General features: G+C 33.5%; 1 protein-coding gene across 3 annotated transcripts in view; it reads left to right on the top strand.

Moving 5' to 3' along the window:
* Nucleotides 1–1,456: 1,456 nt before the first annotated feature.
* The window catches only part of LOC148181025 (uncharacterized), a 62,158-nt gene continuing 38,376 nt past the window's right edge, over nt 1,457–25,238 (top strand). For all 3 annotated transcript variants that reach the window (XR_015771682.1, XM_088049782.1, XM_088049781.1), the window contains exons 1-4: nt 1,457–1,503; nt 1,559–2,268; nt 3,142–3,464; nt 16,513–16,699. Coding sequence is in view for 2 of the 3 variants with exons in the window: in XM_088049782.1 (XP_087905908.1) it covers nt 1,598–2,268; nt 3,142–3,464; nt 16,513–16,699 (1,181 nt within the window). In the remaining variant the exon portion in view is untranslated. The remainder of the gene's footprint in view (nt 1,504–1,558; nt 2,269–3,141; nt 3,465–16,512; nt 16,700–25,238) is intronic.

Genomic DNA, 25,238 nt, shown 5'->3' with positions numbered 1-25,238 from the left:
ATAACTGTAAAAAATGTGGTGTCTAACAATAAAATTGTTATAAAAAGTTTATCCTAATAGAGTATGATTGTTTATAAAAGAAAGCTTCTATTTTAGTTAAAATAGCACAAATTTCGTTTTGGTTTTCAATTTTGGGTCCAAGAAAGAATTAGCTACAGCAGAATAAGTAGCATGGGCGTTTTTTTTCATCATCTTTTATATTACGAGTTAATATTTTATAAGTTACCTATACTATAAGTGTTTATCGTACTTTTTCAGTAATACTTATTTCTTGCGTGTAGAAATTAAATTTCCACAATTCATTTTTCACAATTTAATGCAATAGGTGAAACTATGCACTTTCAATACTGTTTCTCATCAATTAGTTTGAAACCTTATGTTACCTACAAATTGTAACAAATTTGATTAATCTTTTAATCTACCTGCGGATCAGAAATAGTTACATCGATTTCAGTAAAATGTAATAAAGTAATGCGTACTCTACATTCTATTTCATTCTTTCGCCTTTTATTTGTAATTCTTCTTTAGCAGCATTTTACACTCGCTAACCATTTTTAAGCTCGTATCCGATTATTGACTATTAAAGAAAATGTTACGAGTCAATCCCCAAAGGAGCGTAATACCTGAACCTTATACGAGAGTTCTTTTGAACACTTCCCTGAACCATTACATTTATCGATTCGGAGAAATTGTAATAGTGCACTTCAAATGCGTGCTCTATAATATAGGTACAGAAGTCCCACCTTTTGAAAAGAGTAATTATCGCGAATGGACAATTCGTGAAACTAAAGCAAGCAGGAAGCAAAAAATGGTACTTTGAACAAAAACTCAGGGCTCTACGACTTCTATTAAGGACAGTCGGAATGTTTTTTGTAATCCATTTAGAAGTTGAAGTAATTCCTCCACCCTCTGTCTTGCAGCTGATTTTGTTCGTTCAATTTGTGCAGATTTTTTCTATGGACAAGAAAAGAAATTAGCACGGATGAAGGGAGCATCCCACCTGTTCCCTCTCGAGTATTTTCCCAATGCTACCTGTTGCGAAAATACAAAGCGCATGCTTGCGATTTCCCATTTCATCGTCGAGCTGTGGAAAATTGTACTTTCCGTTTAAAGTCGCTCACGTTCGTTTTCCTGACAAACCGTCGAAACTTTTCCTTGGAAATTGAATAGTGACACCCCATGTAAAAGTCCGAGCTTTGTCCCGAAAGATTTTAATAAAAAGTCGTCTGACATCTGTTTCATTCAATATCCGCGCACAATGTTCCCTCCAAACACATCTCATTGTACATTTCCAGTTTTCGCTTGTGGAAAATGCAATTTCCCGGGTTTGTGAAGTATGAGGTCGGAAAAGACTGTGTGTGTTATCTCTGTCTTCTTTTGGATTATTGATTGGGAGGATTGCGCTTGTCTCAGAGTTCTTCGTTCTGGAAGTTAGACGCTGAACGGAAAACGAGGAACATTAGTGTACCGGCGACCATCGAACGCACAACTGTGGAAAATTCGGTAAGCAGCTTTTTGGTGTACCATGAATGGAAAATCGTAATTTTATCGATTTTAGATGGCCAAATAGAATGAAACATATCGCGCTTTTATAAAAATGAAAGTGAACGGGACCTTCTCCAGAAGCAGCTCTGCTAGATCCTCCAGGAAGTCGGCAGTGTTGCCGAAATCTTCCTACTCCTCCCCTACACCGGGATCAGCACCTAGAAGTCCGCATCACTACCCTAAATCTCCCATATATCCTGAACAACGCTCCCCCAGTTACCCACGAAGTCCGCTTCTTGAAAGAAGTATTAATTCCCCCAAAGTTCAGTTGAGTAGTCCGTCTCAAACTGAGCGTGTCTTTGATTTCAACCAAAGTTCTTGTCCAAAGTCTCCTAATTTACCCCCAAAATCTCCGAGATCTCCCCGCTCGTTCAATTATGAGGAAGTCCAGAAAGAACCGTCTTCAAGTGAACAATACAACTTTAATCTGCAAAGCCCTCCCAAATCAAAACTAAGTAAAGTGCTACACCGACAGCAATATCAAGCATCAAAGAGCGATTCCAGCAACTCTAAATCTAGTTTGGAGTATCACAGCACTACGACACATCCCACAGGACAGTACCAGGATATAGAGTACAAGATTTGTTCCTTGGATTCAGAGTCAACCAAGAGTGACACGCAGACTTCCTCCAGTTATCGCTATTCGTCACGGCACTCATCTTTCAAAGAAAAGTCGAAGAAACCCAAATGCAACATACGGACTAATCCTGGATACGATGAGAGGTGGGTTATATTGTATTCATAAAGTAAAATGTAATCTTTCGGTTCAATCTAGCTATATGTAGCCTATACAAGATTCCGCTTTTGAAATGGGAAGAGAAAATAGAGAAAATTTAGTAACAGTCGTGCGATGCTTTTATAGAAATGAAAAAATCACGGCTGACAGACTTTAATACTTATATACCGCAAAATGTGTTTGATTCGCTAAAGACAATGTTTAATACGATAAAGAGAGTTGCATTTAATACAAGAAGATTGTCAGCCTGGTAGTCAGAGACAGATTAGTTCTACAACAAAGGCTTTGATGTAGGGACGCGTCACTGGAAACAATGAGTAGGTACGTAACTAATTATATGAAGCATTCTCTAAGACGTTTACGTATTACGTTGTAAACAAAATTTTAATATTAGCCATTCAAAACTTAAGAACTCCTAAAACACAACAAAAGTTATAAGAATTTGTTTGCCAGCCATTATGAATACAAATTATCACATTTTCGCCTAAACGTTTTTAAATCTCTTATCTTTTCCCAATGTCTGATACATTTTTATAAACATCTGACATAATTTGTAATTGTTAATAGTTATTTACACTATAAGCGCCAAAAAGATATCACACCGAAACGAGAGATTTGAGCGAGCTTTCGCTATGAGCTTTTCGTGAGAGTACTGTACATGATTTTTAATACTGTTTTTTTTTATATTTATTATGTTTTAATTGAGTATTTAGTAAATGTCAAAATCAAAAAAAAGTTAAATCGTCCCAGATGAAACACTTTATTGTATTTTATTGGAATTTACTACATTTGCATCGATTTTCACCTTACAAAAAAACTGAATTAGCGATATTTTTACCGATTTTGTTTTTTTTTTTCAGATATGCTTCCAGCAGATCTATTAACGATTCGGAAAGAGAATCCGAGCGCCCCAGCCAAAGATGCCGCAAGTCCACCTCTGACTTAACCGACATGACCGACGAAGCCGCCAACACCACCATGACATCCTTAAGCCGCCCCAGTTCTCCCCGAAGAAGAGGATCAGTGAAAGGCGGTTTGGCGTACTTAGCGTCGCGACGGGGATCTCGCGATTCAATTGCTTCAAACATGTCTAACGTTTCTAACGAAGATATAGGACCTCTGAACTTTCAAAACACTGCACGAGGACGACAGAGACGCACCTCTAACTTCTTAGAATTGCCAGGTGAGATGATCTACTTTTGATAACGAGATTTGTGCAATTGGATTGTGACGGAAATTAATATGATGACGACTGGTGTCGTTTATAACACGCGGGGTGTTCTGCGAAGTATACTTTTATTGATTGTTTGGGGGAAATTAATTTCCGGGCAAAAAATGATAAATTGGTGATTAGGAATATTAATATCAAACTGCCACGCGTTGTTGTTCTTACAAAAATGTAAAAAAAAGTTTGTTAGAATGAGTGTACTTAGTGTGACGTTTTGTCTCAGTCGAAATTGATTTATGGTCACTTCTTCTGCATAATGCAATACAAAATGACGCTTCCTTTCTTATAATAACTAATCCTGTTTTGTGCGCAAAAGCTATTGCTCCAGTTTTCCGTAACGTAAACCCACTAAATTAAAGACGCTAGTATAAAATAATGTTCTCTTTTATTTTACGGCCCACGGAATCATCCGTGACGTATTTTGTCGAATCAATAGCGTTTGCAGATCCTCTAAATTTTTAAATCGTCCTCCGTCAATTTACTATGATCCGTTGAAAAAGCGATTACTCCCGTTTGCGGATGCTTGTTTCGCACAAATAAGAGTTACCGCACATCTCCAACAAGAATTTGCACTCAAACTCTCCTCCAAAAAGAAAGAGAAAAGTAGGAAAATTCAAGAAAGCAATTTGTAGGATGCGTCTCAGCGCAATATGACTGATTATTTGAAGTAAAGTTAAGTTTCGCTATTGTTGTTTAATTAGCTTTCGAGTTTGTTTGAATGCAAAGCTTGAAAGATCGCCGCGAAGAGTTCTAGTTTTTCGTTTGGAATGAAAAGTTCTGTTTTCCAGGGAACGATTAAAGATGTTGTTTGGAAGGGAATTAATGATAATTTGCGACTTGCTGAGATAAGGTCAGAACGGAAAATTGAAACTAATTGCAGCGGAAGGTCTTAATGTTTCAGGTCAAGAATTTTTATTAACGTAGTAACGTCTCATTGTTCGAAGATATTGTAATTTTTATCTGTTCAGATGAGACAAAAGAAAACCCAGAAAATTTGGAATGATGCCATTCTGATAACAATTCATTAAAAATTAGATAACACCGCTTAAATATTGACAGTGTCTAGCCAACCAAATAGCCCACTTATCTACTATGCAAATTTTCCGCCGATTGCAATGAATGAAAACGATGCCACCTGTTTAATTCAATTTTATAAATAAACATTACTGGAAAAGCAAAACTGCTGATACGAGCTACTGATGGTGCTAGACCACCATACTACAATAAAAGCCAAATGAATTCACATTTACACGTGCCTCTATAAACATAATTGTTATTTCTTACCATTTTCCTCCACTTTTATGTAAATCAGGACATTGTTACATCAACGCAGATGTTATCAGAAAAAACAAAAGCGTTATAATATCTTTTTGAAAGATCAATACGTTTGATCGAAGATTTTCATTTCCTTATTTTTGTCCACCCGGTCAAACTCAAATGCGTATTTTTCACGGTCTGTTGTCTTTTACGAACGTCGAATAACATTGTTTAATGTTGCAGAAGGAAATTGAAATTTCTATTGGCGCTTTTTCGACGCTGCTACATAATTTGGTAGATTCAAAAATAAAAAAGTAATTGCTTCTGAATTGTTCAAGCGATGACCGAATAACTTTTTATCTTAAAAACAGTTATATCCTCCATATAATTACGCCGGTTTAGGAGTTTAAAAGTTCACATTACATTAATGGGCGTTCCTGGATAATGGTAGCGGCAATTAGGAAGAACGGGACTTCCGGCATGAATTTTTCAGAAGAAAGGTGCCTGGAAAATGTAAGTTAAGCTCTTTCTACACGCTCAAGCCATTTGCACAAACTGCTTTGCGCAACCGAATTTGCACAAATGAACTGAATATTCGAAGACCGTTTACACGCTTATGTCATGTGTGTAAACAAATTACAAAATACAAAATTCCGAATTAAAAAGTAAATTTTAATTACACCTTAACGTGTATTTAACTTCGGATAAAAATATCTAAAAAAGCCAATTAAAGCGGCATTTACACGTATAACGTGTAACGATTTGCTCAAACTGGTTTGCAATTTGCAGTTTGCGCAAATGACTTGAGCATTCAAAAAAGCGTAAATGGACCTTCAAACATTAGAAAAATGTATGCAGGTAATTACTTAATTTAATAATAACCTGATTGCGTTCCATCAAATCTATAGCTGCATGCTACTGGTACACAATTGTCACTAAAAGCACGGTGTGCACCTGCAAAGAACTTTCTTTGAAAACTTGAGAAAGCCGGATTCGCATCAATTTTGCCGTCAGCCCGCCATTCTAAAAATAACAAAATTAAACAAAATCGATGGACTCGACTACACCCAGAAGACCCCATCTCTACAATAAATCAGGCAACTTCTAGCGGTTTGGCGTTTTAGTCTAAATTGGTTCGTATTTTACTCTCACGACGAAATTTGCCTCTTCGATAACACCCTTTATAATATCGAAAACAGACGACCAAATTCTCCGGAGCGTAACTTTCTGAACTATTAATTCTAAACGGTCCCTTTTTTGAGTATCGCGTCGCCATTACCATAAATCTAACTGAAATCCACTTCCAATTACAAAATTCATCTACCATCCGAAATAAATGTTTAATAGTCAGTGATTTAACAACGCGAATTACAGAGCAATTAAGTGAAGACGCTGAAATCGGTGGCGTTGGTAACTTTAATCCTTTTGTGTCGGATTGTAGACTGAAGCGAGGTTTTGATAAGTTGGAATGCTTAATACTGAACAATAACAAGCCCAAGATGACAGGGTTTGTCGCCATCGATCCATAAGGGAGGGTTTTTGAAAGGAAATTGACTTCCTGGCGACTTGGCTCGTGTACACAAAAGTCTGTGGAAATATGTAGGAAACTTACGTACTTTGTAGTAACAGGAATGTAACCTGTTGAAGTTTAAGGAAAGGGCGTGGACAGGAATTTCAGAAACTTGTGTCACGTTGAACCAAACTGAATTGAAAATGAATACTTTAACCAAAGTGGGCCAGCAACAGTATTTTAATTTTGGTGGATGCGCCGAGATTTTGAAATTTTTATTGCCTAGGAAATTTTTGCAGAAATGACCCGAGGCAATAAAGTTGTAGCTTTTTTACGAATATGGAGTTTAGTTGTACACGTGGGTAATAAAAACGATTTCATAGTAAAAAGAGACCTTTGAGAAATAGACCGAATTTGGCAGTTTCGTAAAATCGTACAATAACCAAGTTTTTCCGAAAAATGTTAAGTATTTTATGGCAGTAAATGAGAGAAAACTGTTTTTTTTATGTTTCTTTTTTTGTACTTTTTGTACAGTGCAGTAACCATATTGTGGGGTAAACTAATTGTATCTTCCAGCTGCAATATCGATTTAATGAGCTCGTCACCGTACCAACTAGAATTTACAATAAAACCCGCTAAAACTTTTCTGACAACGTCATGAAAGATTAATGCGACGTTTCTTTTTAAATTTAATTAACAATGGCGGCAACAGCCAAGGACTATATTGTGTTTGGAGGACAATGGTCCACAATCCACATTCGTCCCTTTTTGTATCTCTCTGGCAAGGGTTGTTTCAGTTTTGATAATTAGAAATACAGAGGATCTGTGAACTCGCGAAACCCCGTTGACCAGAGAGAAATTCTGTCTTGCATTTTGAGAGAAAATATGCGAAGAAATACTTATTAGAGAAATTAGAGTAATTTGAAGTTAACAACTCGCAAACGCTTTAAGTGTTAATTCATATTTATGTAAATATTTATTTTTATACGTCATTTTTCTTTCAGAAAATTTACCGATTTACAACGAAGCTATTTTAAAAATCGAGAGTGTTTGAAAGGAAAAAGTTACCTGTAATAGATAAACAGCTTACAAGTTTTTTAGTAATCGCAAAATATAGTGATGAAAAACATAACGTTATAAATGAAATACCTGCTAATTTGTGTTTAAAAATAACAAAAACAAGTTTATTGCTTCTATATGTTACAGGTGCCCAGAACACGCGCCCCAAAACAAAAACAAAAAAAAAATTATCTGATCAATGGCTGATAGTGTATCCACAGTTACCGATTTTCAAATTCCGTTGAGCTTCGGGGTTGGTTACCGTTTTTTTGTCTTATCTCGATTATTTTTTGAGCTAAAAAATTTTAGTTTTTAAATTTTGGTTCTGAATTGTTGCCTCTATAAGCCCTTTCTTTCCGAAGCGCGAGTTCTGGGACAACCTGTATTTAATTTGGTGACTATTTGATAAATGTAACAGTTTTTGCTTAACATTTCGCAGAAAAATAATTAGCATTGTGTTACTCAGCTGAATCATCTGAACGCTTAATCACAAAGCCGTATTTGAAATTTGACGCTTACAAAAAATTCTTTGCACGAAAAACACACTTTAGGTAATTTAGTACCAAATATACAGAGTGTCCCAGAACTTATGACCCATAAAGCAAGGGAGGGCGCCGACAGCAATACAAATGGTAAATTTCAAAACAAAAATTGATTAAATTTAATGGTATTCGTGAAAGAATAAAAAATTAACAACCAATCACAGAAGCTTATTCTAGAGATAGAGTAAAATATCCTAGGCAACGAGAGTGTAATGTTTATCGGACCAATGAATGATAGTATGTGACCGTAGTTACCGATTTTCAAATTCTGTGCAGCTTCGTTTAAGTTTTTTCGTCTTAACTCTTTTTGAGGTAAAAAATTTTTGTTTTGAAATTTTGATTCAGAATTGTTGCCTCTATGAGTCTTTTTTCTCTGGGTCACAAGTTCTGGGACACCTGTATATTTTTTTAATTTATTTAGATAAAAAGTTTGAGACTGGTGAACTTCAAATTGCTCTAAGTCAAAATGAAGTGTTTAGAATTTTTTTGGTAAATTTACTCACATAATGTAAGGCAATATGTGGTTAAGTGGACTTTTTGCGAGTTTTGAAGCATTCTGTATTTGTTGGTATCTGTAAGAATCGGTTCCATGTTCGCCCTTTTTTAATTAAATCTTGAACGAATTTGGGGGAATTGGAAATTAGTTCTGTTGCTTGAAGGAGCTTTTATTGGCAGAATATTATTGAACGTAGACATAGAGTCTCTATTCTAATATTCAAAAAAAAAGTAGAAGAATGACAAAAAATAGTTGAAATTACCTCACAAGAAACTGGAATGTGCGTAACTATAGGGATTCAGAATGGCGGCAAGGAATCTTTTCACGGCCCATTGTGGAACCTTATCGCACTTTAAGATACAAACAGAATGTATCCTTTGAAGCATTCGCTATAATTTCCCTCCTTTTAATCCAATAATTCATGTCTTTGTAGCCTAGAGGATTAAACCAAACTGTAATTAAGTAAAATTAATACAGAACTCGCAAACCAACCATTTTCTCTCTCGTTTTAGTCGTCATTAAGACCGTCGGTGCAGCGTCACCACTGTCGAATCTCATTTTTCATCAAATTAAAAACACAAAAAAACAACCATCAAGAGAACTCTTCAACCTTTCGTTTTGTTCATACCACCTCCATTAACGAAAGCGGAAATTCAACGATAAAAATTTATGGGTCCAGCGGTTAGACACTCATAACATCCTCCAGAAGTTAATATTTTATCACCCAACTTTACCTTTAGAACTCCATCCACGTAAAAATCAATACTTGGTCCTCTAGCCTACCGTACAATACGAAGCGGCATAACGCAATATGAAACCCTTCAGATGCACTTTTATAGCCGACTTGGTACGTCAATAAGATGAGGACTTATGTTTCTACACGGATTTAACACAATTGAGTCTTTTCCAAGATCGATGCTTTAGAAATTTTACGCGAGTGGGGAAAGTTACAACGAACTGACTCAACAGGTCTCTTTTAAAACATTCATTTCCATTAGCTTACGTTTGGGGGTGGTGCTGGCGGGTGAAATTGTTGGCGGCTTATTATAAGAGCGAAGGTGTTAACATAAGCATTGTTGTCATTTTTATTAGCTAACAACGCCGGAATATATTAGGGACAAGATTTAAGTTATTACGAAGTGGTTACACTTTAACGAGACAATACAATTTCCATCAAAAATAGACTATCTCTCCCAACATATTTCATAAGTTACGGCTTCTATACGCTATAAATTAGGTGGTCTCCCAGAAAACCAAAAACATGTTTAAAAAAAATCCGCACTCTTTGTTTTCGCAGTAGGACCAAAATAAAATTAGGAAATTTCTCTTTATAATACTGATCGTGTTTAGCAATTTTGCAATTTGCGTTTTAACTTTTGCAGCATTGCAACCTTTAAAAATTTGCAAGTCGCAGTTGCACTTTGAAATACAAGTTGAGAGGACTGGTTAAATCGTTTGGAAATCTATTCTAAGCATTAAAATCTAAATATAGCCCGTTGCCCGGCGCATCCACCGTTTGGAACTTGAGTTCTTTAAAACTAAAGTATTTACGACTAGAACTAAAGTAGCATTTTTGATTTATAAAAATAGGCTTACCCGAGTAACATCAATAAATATTCATATGTATGCAATACTAGTTATTTATGGTATACGTGTGGTTACGTATAAAAGATAAAGTTAACCAACTAGACTTGTCATAGGTTTGGTACCTCGTGCATACCCATGTCTGCCAATCAATCCAATATGATAGAATTTTCTTCTAATAACAGTGAGAACAGATACGAAAAGAAATTTTTATACGTTTTAAAAAGATAATCATTCTTATAAAAAAGCAGGATAAAAATTATGTAAGTACAGTACTCTTATGAAAAGCTCATAGCGATCATTACCGCTCGTTTCGCTATGAGGTCTTTTCGGCGCTTGTACTGTAAATAACTATTGCCATGTGGTTGGCATGGTTATGGTTCATAAAGTACCCAATTTGCGTTTATAACCAACGATATCAAACGCAACAAAAGTTACGATTACTAAGCAAATTACAGGCTACATTACTCATTTAAAACAGTCAAGTAAAACGACATATTAACAAGTATGGCAACGTAATTCGTTTATAGAAAATGCTCCAATATAAAATCGGTTATAAATTTCATCCGCCACGGTAAACAAGCCCATTTTGGAATATTGGAGATATATTATTTGCACTACGTTAATACAAATAAATCAGTTTTCGTTGATTTAAGCGGAAATGTTTATTGTATTAATTTCGTATTTATTTATTTAGATCCGATTTATTGAAACGTGTTTTAATATACGATTAAATCAAATTCTATTGTTGTTTAATTAACCTCAAACTTGATGGAGAACTAGTATATCAACAAAAACTTGTTACCAACAATTTATTTATATCAACTTGCTTTTTGTCCAGGCAATTTTATGATTAACCCAGTTCCTTCTTTCAGTGTTTTTCGCTTGCGCTCTATATAGTGATAATACTGATATTGTTCAAGTTTGATGTTGAAAACTTGCTGGCTTTGCTTGCTACAGGCAATCCCAAGGCTCTGTTGCAGTTTTCCTAGCTGGTTTTATTTTAGGAAATTTTTATAAAAACAAAAATGTCGTTTAGTAAAAATGTTTTTAGAATATACAGTGATTTTACTTATCTTTTTTGAAACAGAGCTGAGAAACTAATAAATTTGATTTAATTTTGTAATAGTTGATCATAATACTTTTGTGTATAATCTTTGTTGTGATAAAGTTTGCTTTTTTTAAATGTTCCTGGGTTTCTAGTAAAATCCGACTAAAAATAGGTAAATTAGGCGGTACTTCTTTTCAATCTCACCCAGTTTCGTAGTTTTGGAACATTTAGTCTTCTTTTCGAGAGAAACGTTTTTGAATGCGACATTCACAAATGACTACTCCAATAAAGGAAACTCAAACATTTCAAACTATAATAAATTGGTGATTAAAGTCTAAATTAATGAACCCTTGTTGCTAATGGGATTGTAAATTCCTCAGTAAACCATGCTTTCTATAATAAATTTAGTGTAGTCGAGTTGTGGATGATAACAAGTTTACCAGTTGAAACAAATATTTACATGGATCATGACCAGCTGAGGTGGAAATGACAATTACATGACGATCACCAAAATGTGTTTTTGTTATATTTTTGCTACTGTTTAAGATTCCTCGTGTAATTTCACGCAAAAACTAGACAGAAAATCAATTCCATGCGTTTAAATATTGCAAAGAGCGAGCATCAATCAGCAAATGGAAATTTGCTCTACTTGTACTATTTGATAATAAGTTTACATAGTTTGAAATGGAATATCGTTGCTTGTTTTTTCAGCGCTATTTGCATAACCAACGATATCAATTACCTACGTCTAAACTTAGTTCTTCAGTTCTAAAATGAATTACCTAATCTGCCTGGAAGTCTGACAATAGCGGCCCTTGAAGTCTTTGCTTTTCTCAACTCCTTATTAATTTCAGCATGAATGGGCGATTTCAGTAACTAACTGTTAAGTATAGAACACACAAGTCGTAATTGAGTGAAAATGGAGAGCTTAGTCCGAAAGTTGATAGTTAGTTACCTGATTAATAGCACGAGTGCTTTTAGTTGGAATTATTGTCCCTACCGTTTTCGTCTTTTACTTTTTGGAGCTTTGTAAAGACCGCTCTCTGTTCTGGTTAAGCAACCTCTTCAATTTTCATTCTCATCTTTTCAACTACAATAAACTATTGAAACGAATAAGACGAACTTTTGTTATCTCGGCTCGTGAAAGTTTAAAGCTTCCTTTTCTCTTGTAATTAATTTTAACAGCCGTCGCTCATGAGGAGTTGCCATTTAACAGTCTCAACGCGGCTAATTTCATGTTTACCATTAGAATGTCTAATTTTATTGCCGCTCTGACATTGTTTCCACTGAGTGTTTTATTCCGATGATCCATCGAGCGAAAAACGTGAGATTGTTGTGGAGAAAACCGACTGTCTGTAGTGGAAGACCCTTAGGGCATGGAAAAAGGATTCATGTTTGCAAGCATTTTTTTTCTTTGAAGTGAGGTTTTATTGTTGGAGGTTATGAAATAGGATGGAGGTGTTTTTGTACAATTCTAAATATTAGACTTTGCAAACGGAAGAATATTGTGCGACAGAAGGTTTAAATGTCGAAGTTTTGCTTTGTGTTGACATTTAGACAACAAATCCGTTGCTGTATGGAGATAATAAAAAAGCTGCTTTATAACAAGCTCTGACATTTATAAAAAGTTTTTTGTGTTACGGATTCTCGACATTTCTACCTTTACAGTAAATGAATAAACAGCGAAGAGGATATGTTTGGATTCAGCATTTGTCGCTAAGATTTGTTTTGTAAAATGTAGCCCTTTGTAGGCAGGCAAGATTGATAACGAGAGTGAAAAGAATAACTTAATAATAGCTTTAAAGGGAAATGTCTTGAAATAGATTTATACTAGGTACTACATTGAATAATTTTATTTTCGACTTAGTAATTACCTACATTATTATGCTTTCTGTAATGTGAAGATGTACTAGACCAATTTTCAAGTGATTGAAACTTTTTCAGTAATTTTGTTAAACTTTAAGATTTGAGTATTTAATATTAGGTACCTCTTTTTAACTGATTTAACTGATCAGTAATAATTTATTTTTTATAAAATCAGATTTTTATTTTCGATCGCACTAATACTCATAATACATAATAGGTGTCCCAGAACTCATGACCCAGAGAAAAAAGGCTTATGGAGACACAATTTTTTTTTGCTCAAAAAATAATCGAGTTAAGACGGAAAAACGGTAGCCAATCCCGAAGTAGAATAGTATTTGAAAATCGGTAACTATGGACACATACTATCACTCATATTGGTCACAGGAACATTAGACTCTCGTTGCCTAGGATATTTTACTCCACCTCCACAATAAGCTTCCGGGATTGATTGTTAATTTTTTATCCTTGTTAGAATACTATTAAACTTAATTAATTTTTGTTTTAAAATTTACCATCTGTATTGCTGTCGGCACTCTTCCTTGCTCATGAGTTCTGTGACACCTTGTATTAATTAATAGTTTTGACTAATCTAGAGCACATCAAACTGTCAAACATGCATTTGGGTTGTTATTCATGAATTTATGAAACTGCAGTACATCGATTCAATTTTACGTGGGTCTAAAACAAGTCCTGTTTCTTATAGGTATGCTTATAGATTTCTGTATAATAAAAGTATTGTTATTCTTATTTATTATATCTATTAATAAACTAAACTAAAGGTAGAGTTAATGCAGTAGTAAGAAATTAGCTGTATACAAGTTTAAATAATGTGAATAAAAAAATTACTTTATTAATTTATACAAGCTTTTAGAAGTGTGTGTTTACTGTGCCTCCGCTTTGTAGGGTTGTTTCAACAACACGACTAATAAGTTGGATAACGCTGTTTATATAATATTAAAATTAAATACCGACTGCTGCAAGTGCAAGTTTATAGTATGTTTAGTCGATTTACTGTCAAATAACCGCCATGCCGAGAAATGGAGAATTTATTGTTTTTAATTTATATCAAGTTGTATTTTCTGTGGTAGATTACGATTAAAAATTGGATTTTATGAAAAGTATTTGCCTTAAAGTAACGTATAAACTGAATATAATGGCTGGATGATATTATGTTTTTTTATTTCCTAGTAAAAAATTAAGTTTTAATACACAAAATTTCTCTCCCTGACGTGTCTCTCATATGTATTCCAGAATTGATGTTAAAAAAAGTTAAATTACATCCAAACACATGAAATCTTACTATTATGTTTTTTAGATAAATAAGCAATCATACCCTAGTCTTAAACACAAAAAAATAGTTTATTGTTAAAAAATACATATGTTTTTATTATCGAATTCATTTTTGTTTCTCACATTTGGTTAGCAGCGTCAGCACTTACTTGGAGCACCACTGATGAAAATATCCACCTTGAATTGTTGCTAAGCAATCAAGATTATATTTTTTAATCTAGTGGTGAACTGGAAATTTTCACCAAATATTTGATTAATTTTATGCCGAAAACGAAAAGACTTTTTTCTACAAATTTTTTTGTCAAATAATTTTACTTATCTTTTACCAATTATCGTGATTTCAAAATGTATTTGGGTCGATCACAATTTTTCTTCCTTGGCACGGCATATTTTCTTGTCGCTTCATGGTGGAAGATTTACAGTTTAATTCTAATTAATAAAATATAAACAATGTGTGAAAAAATTTTTACTTTTTTAATTATTTAAAAATTTTCGTCAAACCTTGTCTTTGTGTATCTAATTTCTCCTGGCGAGCATATCCCTAGCAAACGTATATTTTATATTTTTTTTTAAAATTGTATACTAACACAATGTACAAAAGTCGACGTCGTATTTAAAGAAAAATACGGATTTAAGAGCGGTTTAAAAATCGAAATTTTGAATAATTTCTCTGCTCGTCATTTTTTTATTTTTCAAACCGATTTTATTCGATTTTGGACGATTTAATAGAGAACAAGAGTCTATAAATTTCATTTTGATTAAATTTTGATGGTTTTTTTTATGAAAGCAGTTGTGAGGTTCGGAATATAGATGTTTAGATTTAAAAGGTTTAAATGTATACAAATTCAAATTTTAACTAACCCTTTAAAATAGAGTGAAAAGTACCTACTTATTCTAACAAGGCAATAAACTACAAAAATCAAATTGACGTTTTTTTATTTTTGGAATTTGTTGAGATAGGTACGAAATTTCTTACCGAAGAATAACCCGGCTATAGAATCCAAGTATGCAGAGAATCTACAAATATTTAAATGTAAGTTTTCAGTTTGTTCTCAAACAGAAACACCTTACAAATTCAAACTATTCAAGACATAAATTAATAAAGAAATAGATGTAGCTTGAAAAGTTATAAAATTTAAGCATATTCGGATAATATTAAAAATAAAAAGAATTGAGAGAATGCAAAAGATAAATATCATATCCAACTTAAATAATAATCTAAATGATTTAAACGATCAAATAAACTCAAAGAGCTTAAAACATTAAAAGATTTACAGAATCTAAAATATCTAAGGAAACAAGTTAAAGAAATCCGAGCAATGCAAATAAATAATAAATGGACGAGTAGAAAGTGGAATTCATAAGAGTTGCAAAGATTATCAGAAACATAAAACATATGCAGAACTTAGGCACTAACTGACTCTTAACCGGCGCATGGAACTTGAGTATATTCGACTGGAACTAAAGTAGCATTTTTCATTAAGTACTTAACTTGTAAGCTCAAAAAGTTCTCAAGAATGTGAAGCATCTATAGATCTAAAGGACTATAAAAAACATGGAAATGGGGAGTAAATGATTTGAATATCCCTAAACGCTGAATAGATAAAAAAATCAATGAACAAAAATGACGAACAAACCTAAATACAGAGTTTATTCAAAATACGTGCAAATATTTTAATTAAATTTCTTATTTCAATTTTATTGAACGTACCTATATGGAATTACATAAACCTACCTTCTTTTGCATACTATAGGGTTATATCAGTACAGCGTGTGTGTTTACTGACAAAATTTGAATACCAATTTTTTATTTTATAGAAAAGTTGAATGTGATAAATGTTACCATTTACGTTGATTCCGCCCTCTAAATAAAATCACTATTCCTATTCCTATTTTCGGTATTATTAAAATAAAAATGGAGGTTTAAACTTTATACAATATGTATATGATACCATATCGGATTAAAATTTCATCTGAGTGTGTGTGTAGCAGGTATGTACAAGAAAAACGTGTCTTACAGAAAAGATAGAAATTTTCACGATGAAGTTTAATAAAAATTGAGTATTAGCGACTAAAGGAATGTAAACAAATACACCATATATTTCTAAATTTAGAATTCGAAATAATGACGTTTTTATTACTGCGGAGTTTGAAATTTCTTGTTGGAATTCATTTCATATTTGGATTACCTCTGTTTCCTTTGGGTATTAAAAGAGTCCTATCAGTATCACAAAGCAAACTCACGTTTCTCTATTTCCTGTGCAAAATCGATATTCTTTCCCCACAACCAAAAAACTCTGTTTTTGACGCCTGAAATTTCACTAATGTTGAATATTTCAATAATTCAGTTCCAGACCATATACGACCCAGGGTGTGTTCCCTTCCGGAAAAAGCCTACAACCCCCGACTCAGCGACGATTTGTACAGACTACGGACTTTCAGTATCACGAACAAAGGAGGAGTGGTGAACTGCGGAGATTCAATAATAAACAGAAGATCTAGGTCTAACACTAGCGTCAATTCTACGGCTAGTAGGTAAGTGGATAGTGTGCTTTTGATCGTTATAACTTTGCATTTATCACGGGAAATGTTGCTATGTCGTTTGTTCAACGGTAGCCAATCTGTCTTCGTTGCAATGCGAGAATGGAACTCTGATAAAATCCAATGGTTTTTATTCAAAGTTGGAATGAAAAATCAGAGCGGGAACTAACGGCACAATTCATTACGAATGACCCTTGATAACAAACGGTGGATCGTTAAAAATTCCATGCTTGTAAATTCCAATTTACTTGTATTAGTCCAGGTGCACAATACAAAACGCAAACAATTCTTCGGCTTTGATTAAAAATTTGTCGGGATTCAAATGAAAAGTTTAATATTTTGTTAAAATCTTTTTGCATTCAGTAAAAATGACTCTCCCTCTCCCAATGGTGTTGGCGGCAGCCCATGTAAATTCAGTTCTCGCCATACATCATCGTCCAGCATAAATATGCCTCCAAGACTCCCGCAACGGGTTCTTCAGTAAACACAATCTTAGTAAAGCTCGCGTACACAAAGCTCAGCTAACTTCCCGCAGCTCTAACCGATTATCTCCTATACTTAGCCCCACTTTCCTCAACTTAACATTCTGCAACCATTTCGTTCCCGTCGTCTTTTCAACGTTGACTCGGTGCATTTACTTCCTCTTGATCTCCCCACATCAAAGCTCCAACGCAAACACCTAATTAATCTCAAGCTTGAAGCACATACGCTTCAAAAAAGTGATGCCAACAAATCTAACGGACTTAATAATTGCAAGAACTATATTGACGGTAATTAAATTCCGTCAGCTGTCGTGAGCGTTGTTTGCGTGACATTCGAGCACGGGCTTTGTTCTAGTGCTGCTTTTTAACACCAATAAAATTACTCGTGAAGAAGATTAATCGTATGATCGTGGAGGGACAAACGGTGATGGAGAAATTACTGTTTGGTTAATTAGATGAGTTCGGGGTCGTAATATAATACTGGCTTGTCAATTTTTGCTTAATTACCACGCTAGGGTTGAATTATTAATTAAAGAGACCTGCGAGGGTCGGACCGTCAGGCTTGAGGAAAGAAGATTATTTACGATAAACACTGACCTAAACTTAATTTGATAGCGACGTCATAATTTAGTGAGGAAACTTGGGCATGTTCCCTTAATTTCAAAAGCTTGTTTAGTTTGGAACTTCGTTTCTGGGATTACAAAATTTTGATTAAATTTACTTTCCAAAATCTTACTGTTTTGTTGTCTTAACTGGCGCACACCTTTGTTCGTCTTTATTGTATTCTATCTTCTGAAAACTCCTTTCTAAATCTTCTACAAGAATCAAATGACTCATTTTTAAAACTTTTTGTCTCACATGATATTGCAGTTATAAAATTTCCCGCTTTTATTAAAATTTTTGTTAGAGCTCTCGCACACTTTTCATTTCACCCTCCGAAAATTGAGCTCTAGTACGCCCTAGGGTTTAATTTAAACATGAATTAATCATACGTTTGCTACAATTTCCGGCCACTAAGATAAGGCCCCATTACAATAAACATTTTCTTCGCTTAACTTCCGCCATAAAAATCCGGTTCGTTTAAGCTTTTGGATGGTTTTTTCCCTGTCTCAAGTTAATCCCGTTCTATCTGTTTCCGTTTCCAAGTCGATCTTGTAATTTTTTTAGCGGAAGAACTGGCGTTAAAAAAGCTCTCTAATTTGCTGTTACTTCGCAGGTTAGCGATCACAATGTAGGCCAAGGCAAAACAAAACCGTGGATAGAGTCCAATTAATTAAAGGACGCTGGAAGCTCTTAAAAAGTTTTATTTTCTTGAGGGATCTGTTTAGAAGTCCCGTTTTACCTTTTGTAATTACCTTGACGATTACTTTACCTAACTTTTGTTTTGCACAAATTTGACTTTGCTCATTATTTTAATTATTTTTGGAATACGTTTTTTCGAGAAGAGAGAAGTATATGAGCAGGTGTTTGAACACATTATGGTATAAAAGTTGAATAAATTCCGGGGAAAATCTAAAGGGGTATCGAAAAATTGCAATATCGTAAATTTGGCACCGGAAAGGTCGATTAATATACTTGAAGATATCGGAGATCTCCCATTACATCTACTTCTCGTCTTGGAAACGAAACGAGAAGACCTTTCATTAATTATTGCAGGAGATGCTTTATTTACCTGGTACACCTGCAATGGAGGAAAACTTATAATAAAAGAGAAAATTTGAGGAGTTTTATTTAATGAGAAGATTTAAGTTTCACAAGATTACGTCGTTAATTATTATTTTTCTTAAAACATTTAAAATTAAGGTAATTAAGAGGAAGAATTAAATTACATCCTTCAGGTAAAGTTTAAATATTTCAAGATAAATAATGTGAAACTAGGACATCTCCAACCAAACTCATTAACCTTATAATAAAAATAATAATTAACACGACAAAAATTTTAAGCCAAATGTTTAGTAAATAAGCAGAGGAGTATGTAAAGAAGGACGCATAGAATGCGTAAAATGAAAAAAAACATTTTATAGGAATCTAACAAAAATTTGTCGAAAAACTATAGGGCGCAAAAAAATAACAAAAATTTGAAGAAAACTTGCAGAATATGAGGAGCTGAATCTATGAAGTTATAGAAAATCAAGAAATTTTAAACAAAATTTAAAAAATAAACAAAAGAATCTACAGATTAAAAAGGATCTAAAAAGAGTTTTAAGAAGATTTATGCACAATCCGGAAAATACAGTCTAGAAAGTCGCGCACCACCTTGAAAGGCAGTAATTGGGTGGTCCCCCAGAGTACCAAAAAATGTTAAAAAAAATTTACACGCTCTGTTTTCTCAGTAGGACTAAACTAAAATTAGGAAAATGGCTACATTGCTGAACAGTTCTCCCAATAATTTAAATTTCTAGTATTCAAAGCCATTGTAACGTTGCTGTTGTATTGTTGCCGTTAGTCATCAACGACTAATGTAACTATGGTTTCATATGAACGATGCCACACTGATCGACATTGTTTTCAGCCATTTTTCACAAAATTTTACTGATTTTTTACACCATGTCTTTGTGTAAGATGTCCTTAAGATAATACATTCATTTGAAGGTGAAATGATTGCACAGAAATCGTTAATTTTGGCGTTCAAGTTGTTCTCTTTAATTCATCATATTTCAAAAAATTGAAGACATGAATTTTTTTAACATTTTTCTGGTGATCTATAACATTATCCGATGATACCGTATTACGGTGGTGCGCGATTTTCCGGACATCTGTATAAATATAAATTCCAAGGAAAATCAAGAAAACAGAATTAAACAGAATATGAAGAAAATTTGAAACAAAATTAGAGCATTCAAGCCGAATTGAATTAAATCTAAAGGGAATTTAAAGAATCTACAGAGAATCTTAAGTTGGACGAAAAAGAACTAGAGGGTTAAGACATAAAAAATTAAAAATTCAGAGAATCTATAAATCAAAAATCTGTAAAAAATACTACTAAGGAGATTCTATAAAAATACAGAAAATTGAAGAATCCTAGAGACTGCATTAATTAAAATATTTAATTTAATTTTAATTTAATTTAATTTAAAATAAGTTTGAAAAAGAATATAAAGCTCTATTAGAAAACCAAAAAATTTCATGAAAAATCTTATTAAATTTATGGAGAATAAGACACAATTTAAAAAAAATCAAGAAAGAATACAATAGTATATTAAAGAACGTGTTTTATAATGGCCAATTTGGTGCACGAGTTCCCGGTGTACGGTGTATGGGGCGAGTGCACCAATGCCATTATAAAACAAGTCCTTTATACTATTTTTTCGAATTTGCACCCTTTTTTTAATAAAAAATTTAACTTTTCCATTTCTAAGACTTTTCGTTTTACACGATTGTTAATGGTTTTGTACCACGACTTGCCACTTGATATTCAAATTCAATTTAAAATTTGACATTTATTGAGTTTCACTGTCACTGAATTTTGACATAACGTAACCTAACCTCACAGCCAGTATTCACATCAATTATATTTAGGTACTATTATTGTTGGCCGCAAAGGACAATTCAATTATATTGATACATTTTTTGTTTACGCAGCAATTTATTAAACACGAATCGTAAAATCCAAATTGACCAAGAACTTGACAGGAAACAGGTGACAGCCAGACTAATAAGTTCTGCCAATTCTTAAAAAACAAAATTTCCTACTTTGAGTTCTTTTATAGATCCTATAAACGACTCCAAATTGAGTACTTTAATGGACCTATTAAAGCGGCAAATTCGAAAAACAAATTTAGAGAATCTAAAAACCAAATATAATTTAAAGTGAATTTAAATGGAATATAAAGAACAACTAGAGAATTCCAAGAAAAATCAATAAGGATTTATGCATAGTTCAGAAAATTGAAACAAAACTGAGTTCTTAAAAAAATAAAATAAAAAAAATATAATTATAAAAGCTAAAAATTATCTAAAGTAATTAAGAAAAAATCTAAAAAGAGTCTAATTACAGAACATAGAGACAACTTGGACTGAACCCAAAGAGAATCTAGAAAATTCAAAAAATCCGAATATTCGAAGAATTAATAATCTGGGAAAATTTATAGACAATTGAAAGAGTAGATTCAAAAGTACATATGTAATTAGAAAATCAAAGAGAATTGCAGAAGGATTTGATAAAAAACAAAAATAAAAGTGAAACTATAGAGACTAAAAAAACTAAAAAATGTGAGAACGCAAGAAACTGCTACCTATTTTTTTTATAGGATTTGAAGTGCCTAGGGTTTTAGCTGACCTTATTCGACCTCTGTAAATAATGCGTTTTTTGAAATGAAATAGCTTTGTATTTTTTCTGTAAATGCCGCACATTTCCCTCAAGGGTATATTGGCTTTTTCTCATATGTTTTCATTTTCCTTTAACCACACAAATCGGCAACATACAAAATGTTTTAGTACCTAAGCTAAAATCCATCTTCCTTACAAAAAAGTGGCATCATTTTTCATTCTTCATTTATTATTGCCATTATTTGAAAACAATAATATAAATTGATCAAACTGAGAAAAGTTGACAGTCCTTTTAGAGTTGAAAGAATTTAGAATAAAGATTCTTGAAAAGCATGTTCCGACTCTATTAGCTTATAAGATCCTTATCTGAATTTTAAATTGACACCTTTTTAAATATATGAGGATCTTTTAATAATCGAGTAGTACTTCATCAAGGCTACAATCTCATCTTTGTGTCCATTACAAGGAGAGAGGTAATTGATATTACCCAGAGAAAAGCGAGTGTAGGTGTTCTGATTCAGGATTGGCACGTCTCTCAAGAGTCGTCCCTATCGGATTAAATCTAATCTGAGAGAGGTAAATACATGTAGAAATTTACGTACTTGTAGGTAAGTGGGAAGGCATAGAAGACCTGAAACAAGGTTTGCATAATTATTTTGTCCCACGTTCGGGAAATTTAACAGCTTGAAAACATGCTAAAAGTGATTCTTAGAGAAAATACTGTGTTGAATTGAAAACAACTTCCGAATGTGCTAGACTAAGACAGTAAAGTTTTATATTTACAAGTAACAAAAGACATGACATGGAATTCGTTTAAACCATTCAAACTGGACTGAACAAGAGTTTCCTAGTTCAAGGGTTCGAACTTTTACCTTACCCTTGTGGCTTTGCAATACGTGTCAAAACGCTGGAAGCGTGTCAAGAGGTTTTTACACCTGAACCGGAGCTTAACTTTATTTCTTTTTTTTCAAAACTTTAGAAAAACTAATAGATCAACATTTAAGGCGTGATAAGCTAAGCATCAAAACCTGTCTGCTGATCAAATCGACAAAGCCATGTGGGATACGACAGAGAGATAAAAGGGATGTGGAGAATTAAGAAATTTCACTGTTTTTTAGATGAACAAAGGACGTTCTGTAATACGTTATTTAAGTCGACAAAAAAGCGTAGAACTATCAGATGAGGGGATAACCTTTGTACTTACAGTCAAATTACAGCAACTTAAGGGGAATTTACACGAAAGGTCAAAGTTGCTGGGGGTTGACCACAGCAGGGTGTTCCTTCACCCATACTGTGGTGCTGGTAAGTTGAATATAATTAATGGACAACTTCTTAAGAAAGCTCAAGAAAGAAGATGTGCAGGGCGAGAAATAGGTACTTTGCATGAACTTATATACAGAGTGTTTTGTAAAAATCGGCAATCCGAAAATTGTCTGGAAACTTTATAGAACAAAAATGTGTAGTAAGAACATATCTAATTAAAAGTGACAGTGGAACCAGTGCAACGTAACTTGGTATATGTGTTTTTAATTTTTTTTCTAACGCAGCTGATGGTCATCAACAAAATGTTTTAGGACAACAAAACTTGAGAATCTCTCTTTAGGAAATATAAAGAGTTACCGAAACTGATGGTATTAAAAATACGAACGAAGAATAAAATTATCTAAAAAAATTAAAAGACTTTTAACGAGAAAGACTTTTAATTAAAAAAAAATATAGGAAATTTAAAGACAAGTTCCAGAAATTTAACAATTTTAGGATATTATGTGAATTCTCGGGAAGACACTTCTGAAAAAGGAGTTTTGAGAGAATAAGTTTGTTATATTTACATGAAATACCTACCTATTCATTATTTGAAACGAAACCTCTCTCTAAAAGGCGGAAATTAATATTTGTATCTCCTCATTCCAAATTCTGCTAGCAATATTTTTCTTTGAGTTAAATCAACTGGTAGGTGGAAGTAACAGATGTCTTCGTTAATAACTTATAAAGGTTACAAACTCGTAAATAAGCAATAGCACTTCTCGTTTTCGTTGGAATACGCTTATCTTTGCATCTATTGTAAATTCAATCCGCTCAAGTTTAACTGACCGGAAATTGTACTAAACGTATGATTAATTCATGTTTAAATTAAGCCCCAAGGAAACAGCGTCCCTCAATTTGCCCGACGTTTTAAACCTTAGTCCAGGAAAATTCATTCGGACACCGCGGGCAGACGCTTTGTTTTATTCCCCTCTAAAACACAGAAACATTGCACCGCCAATTTACACATTTTCAACCTTTCTCTCGCGCTTCCGTGTAAAAACCGTGTCAAAACAAAAACGCGTCAATCACTGCAAATTCTGTTTGGCCTTGGTTTTATAGAGGACGTAAAAACTTTTTTTACAGTTTTGTCTTTTATGCTGCACAATTAGTTTTGAAAATAACCAATTTACATTATCCAGGGCACGTAAATTTGCATTGTTCGCGAAACAATGGCTTTTCCTGATATTAACACCAGTCTTAGGAAACGGCTGAGATTTCTTGCCCGAGACAAAAGCTTTCAAAGTGAACGAAAATTATTGAAAACGTCGCCGATCTTAAGTTATGATGCAAAGAGAAGATTAACGAAGATTTGTTATTTTTGCTGTGCTGCTATTCAGAAGGAATTATAAGATTGATGTCGTTAATGAGAGAGGCTGACGTATTAATTTCGAAGTATTGGAAAGAATCGAAGAATAGAAATCAATCTAAAATGGACGAGAAAGCTTCCGTAATACTGCAGACGTAAGATTGCTCTATTTAGATGATTCCTTGAGTCGCAAAAATAAATTTAGATTTCTAAATGTAATTTTCTTCTCAAATTTAATTTTCATTGTGGCAGAATTCGTCTTCGGAAACTCGGAACGTAAAATTTCCTCTCAATCAATTTAACATAATGATTAGTAATCAGATATCCTTCGTTAGTTTCATTGAAAATCGAATTTCTTCGTTCTCTATTGTTCGCGATGATTTTAATAATAGAGTCTGGATGTGTTCTTGACATAACTAGCGATGCAAGGACGAGATAAAAAATCTATCAGAAACATGTGACATTGACACGACAACAGAGAGTTATGTTAGCGTCCTGAGAAATTTGATATAAATTAAATTTTCAGTTTAGCAACCTCATTAAATCCGCCTTCTATAAAACACCGTCGTCCCTTTTTGTCAAACACGGTTTTAATCTCCATTAATTTAGAAGACAATCTTTCAATTTTTTGCAAAAATTTGCAGCTCCAGTTAAGCGGGTAAGCATCAAACAACGTTTCAGGAAAATTAATTTGTTTTCTAGCTTTGATGTAAATACCTAAAGTTTGTTTAAACGAACTACGAATAAGTGTAAACTGTGATAATGTTCAAAAGTGCTTTTATTAAATAATAAATTCTGTTCTTTCTTGGATATGTGTTTAAGTTAGCGAAATAAAACGTGAATTAGTCGTGTATTTACTTTTTTACCAATCAAGATATTTGTTACAGCCAGAGGTAGAGTAATATTCTCTAAATCGGATTACATATGACGTTTGTTTTACATTAGTACAGGGAAAGTTTAAACGACAAATGTAAAAAATGTTAAAATTCGAGCTTTGTTGAAATAAATCCTGCGCTGGTGGAGCATGAGAGCTTGTTCTGTTCGCGGAAATTTTTCAGAACTTCAAAGCAAGAACTTTGGAGGATGTAATAATCTGATTCAAAGCACAAAACTTGTTTATCAGTTTTAGATAACAGTTTCGTGTGGATGTAGCTGGTTTAAAAATTCTACA

Source organism: Gnatocerus cornutus, chromosome 1, assembly GCF_029298725.1.
Source record: "Gnatocerus cornutus isolate USDA-ARS CGAHR chromosome 1, icGnaCorn1.1, whole genome shotgun sequence".
In the NCBI taxonomy this organism is placed as follows: domain Eukaryota; kingdom Metazoa; phylum Arthropoda; class Insecta; order Coleoptera; family Tenebrionidae; genus Gnatocerus; species Gnatocerus cornutus.
The sequence above is the reverse complement of the archived record's forward strand: the minus strand, read 5'-3'. Positions and strand labels throughout refer to the sequence as shown.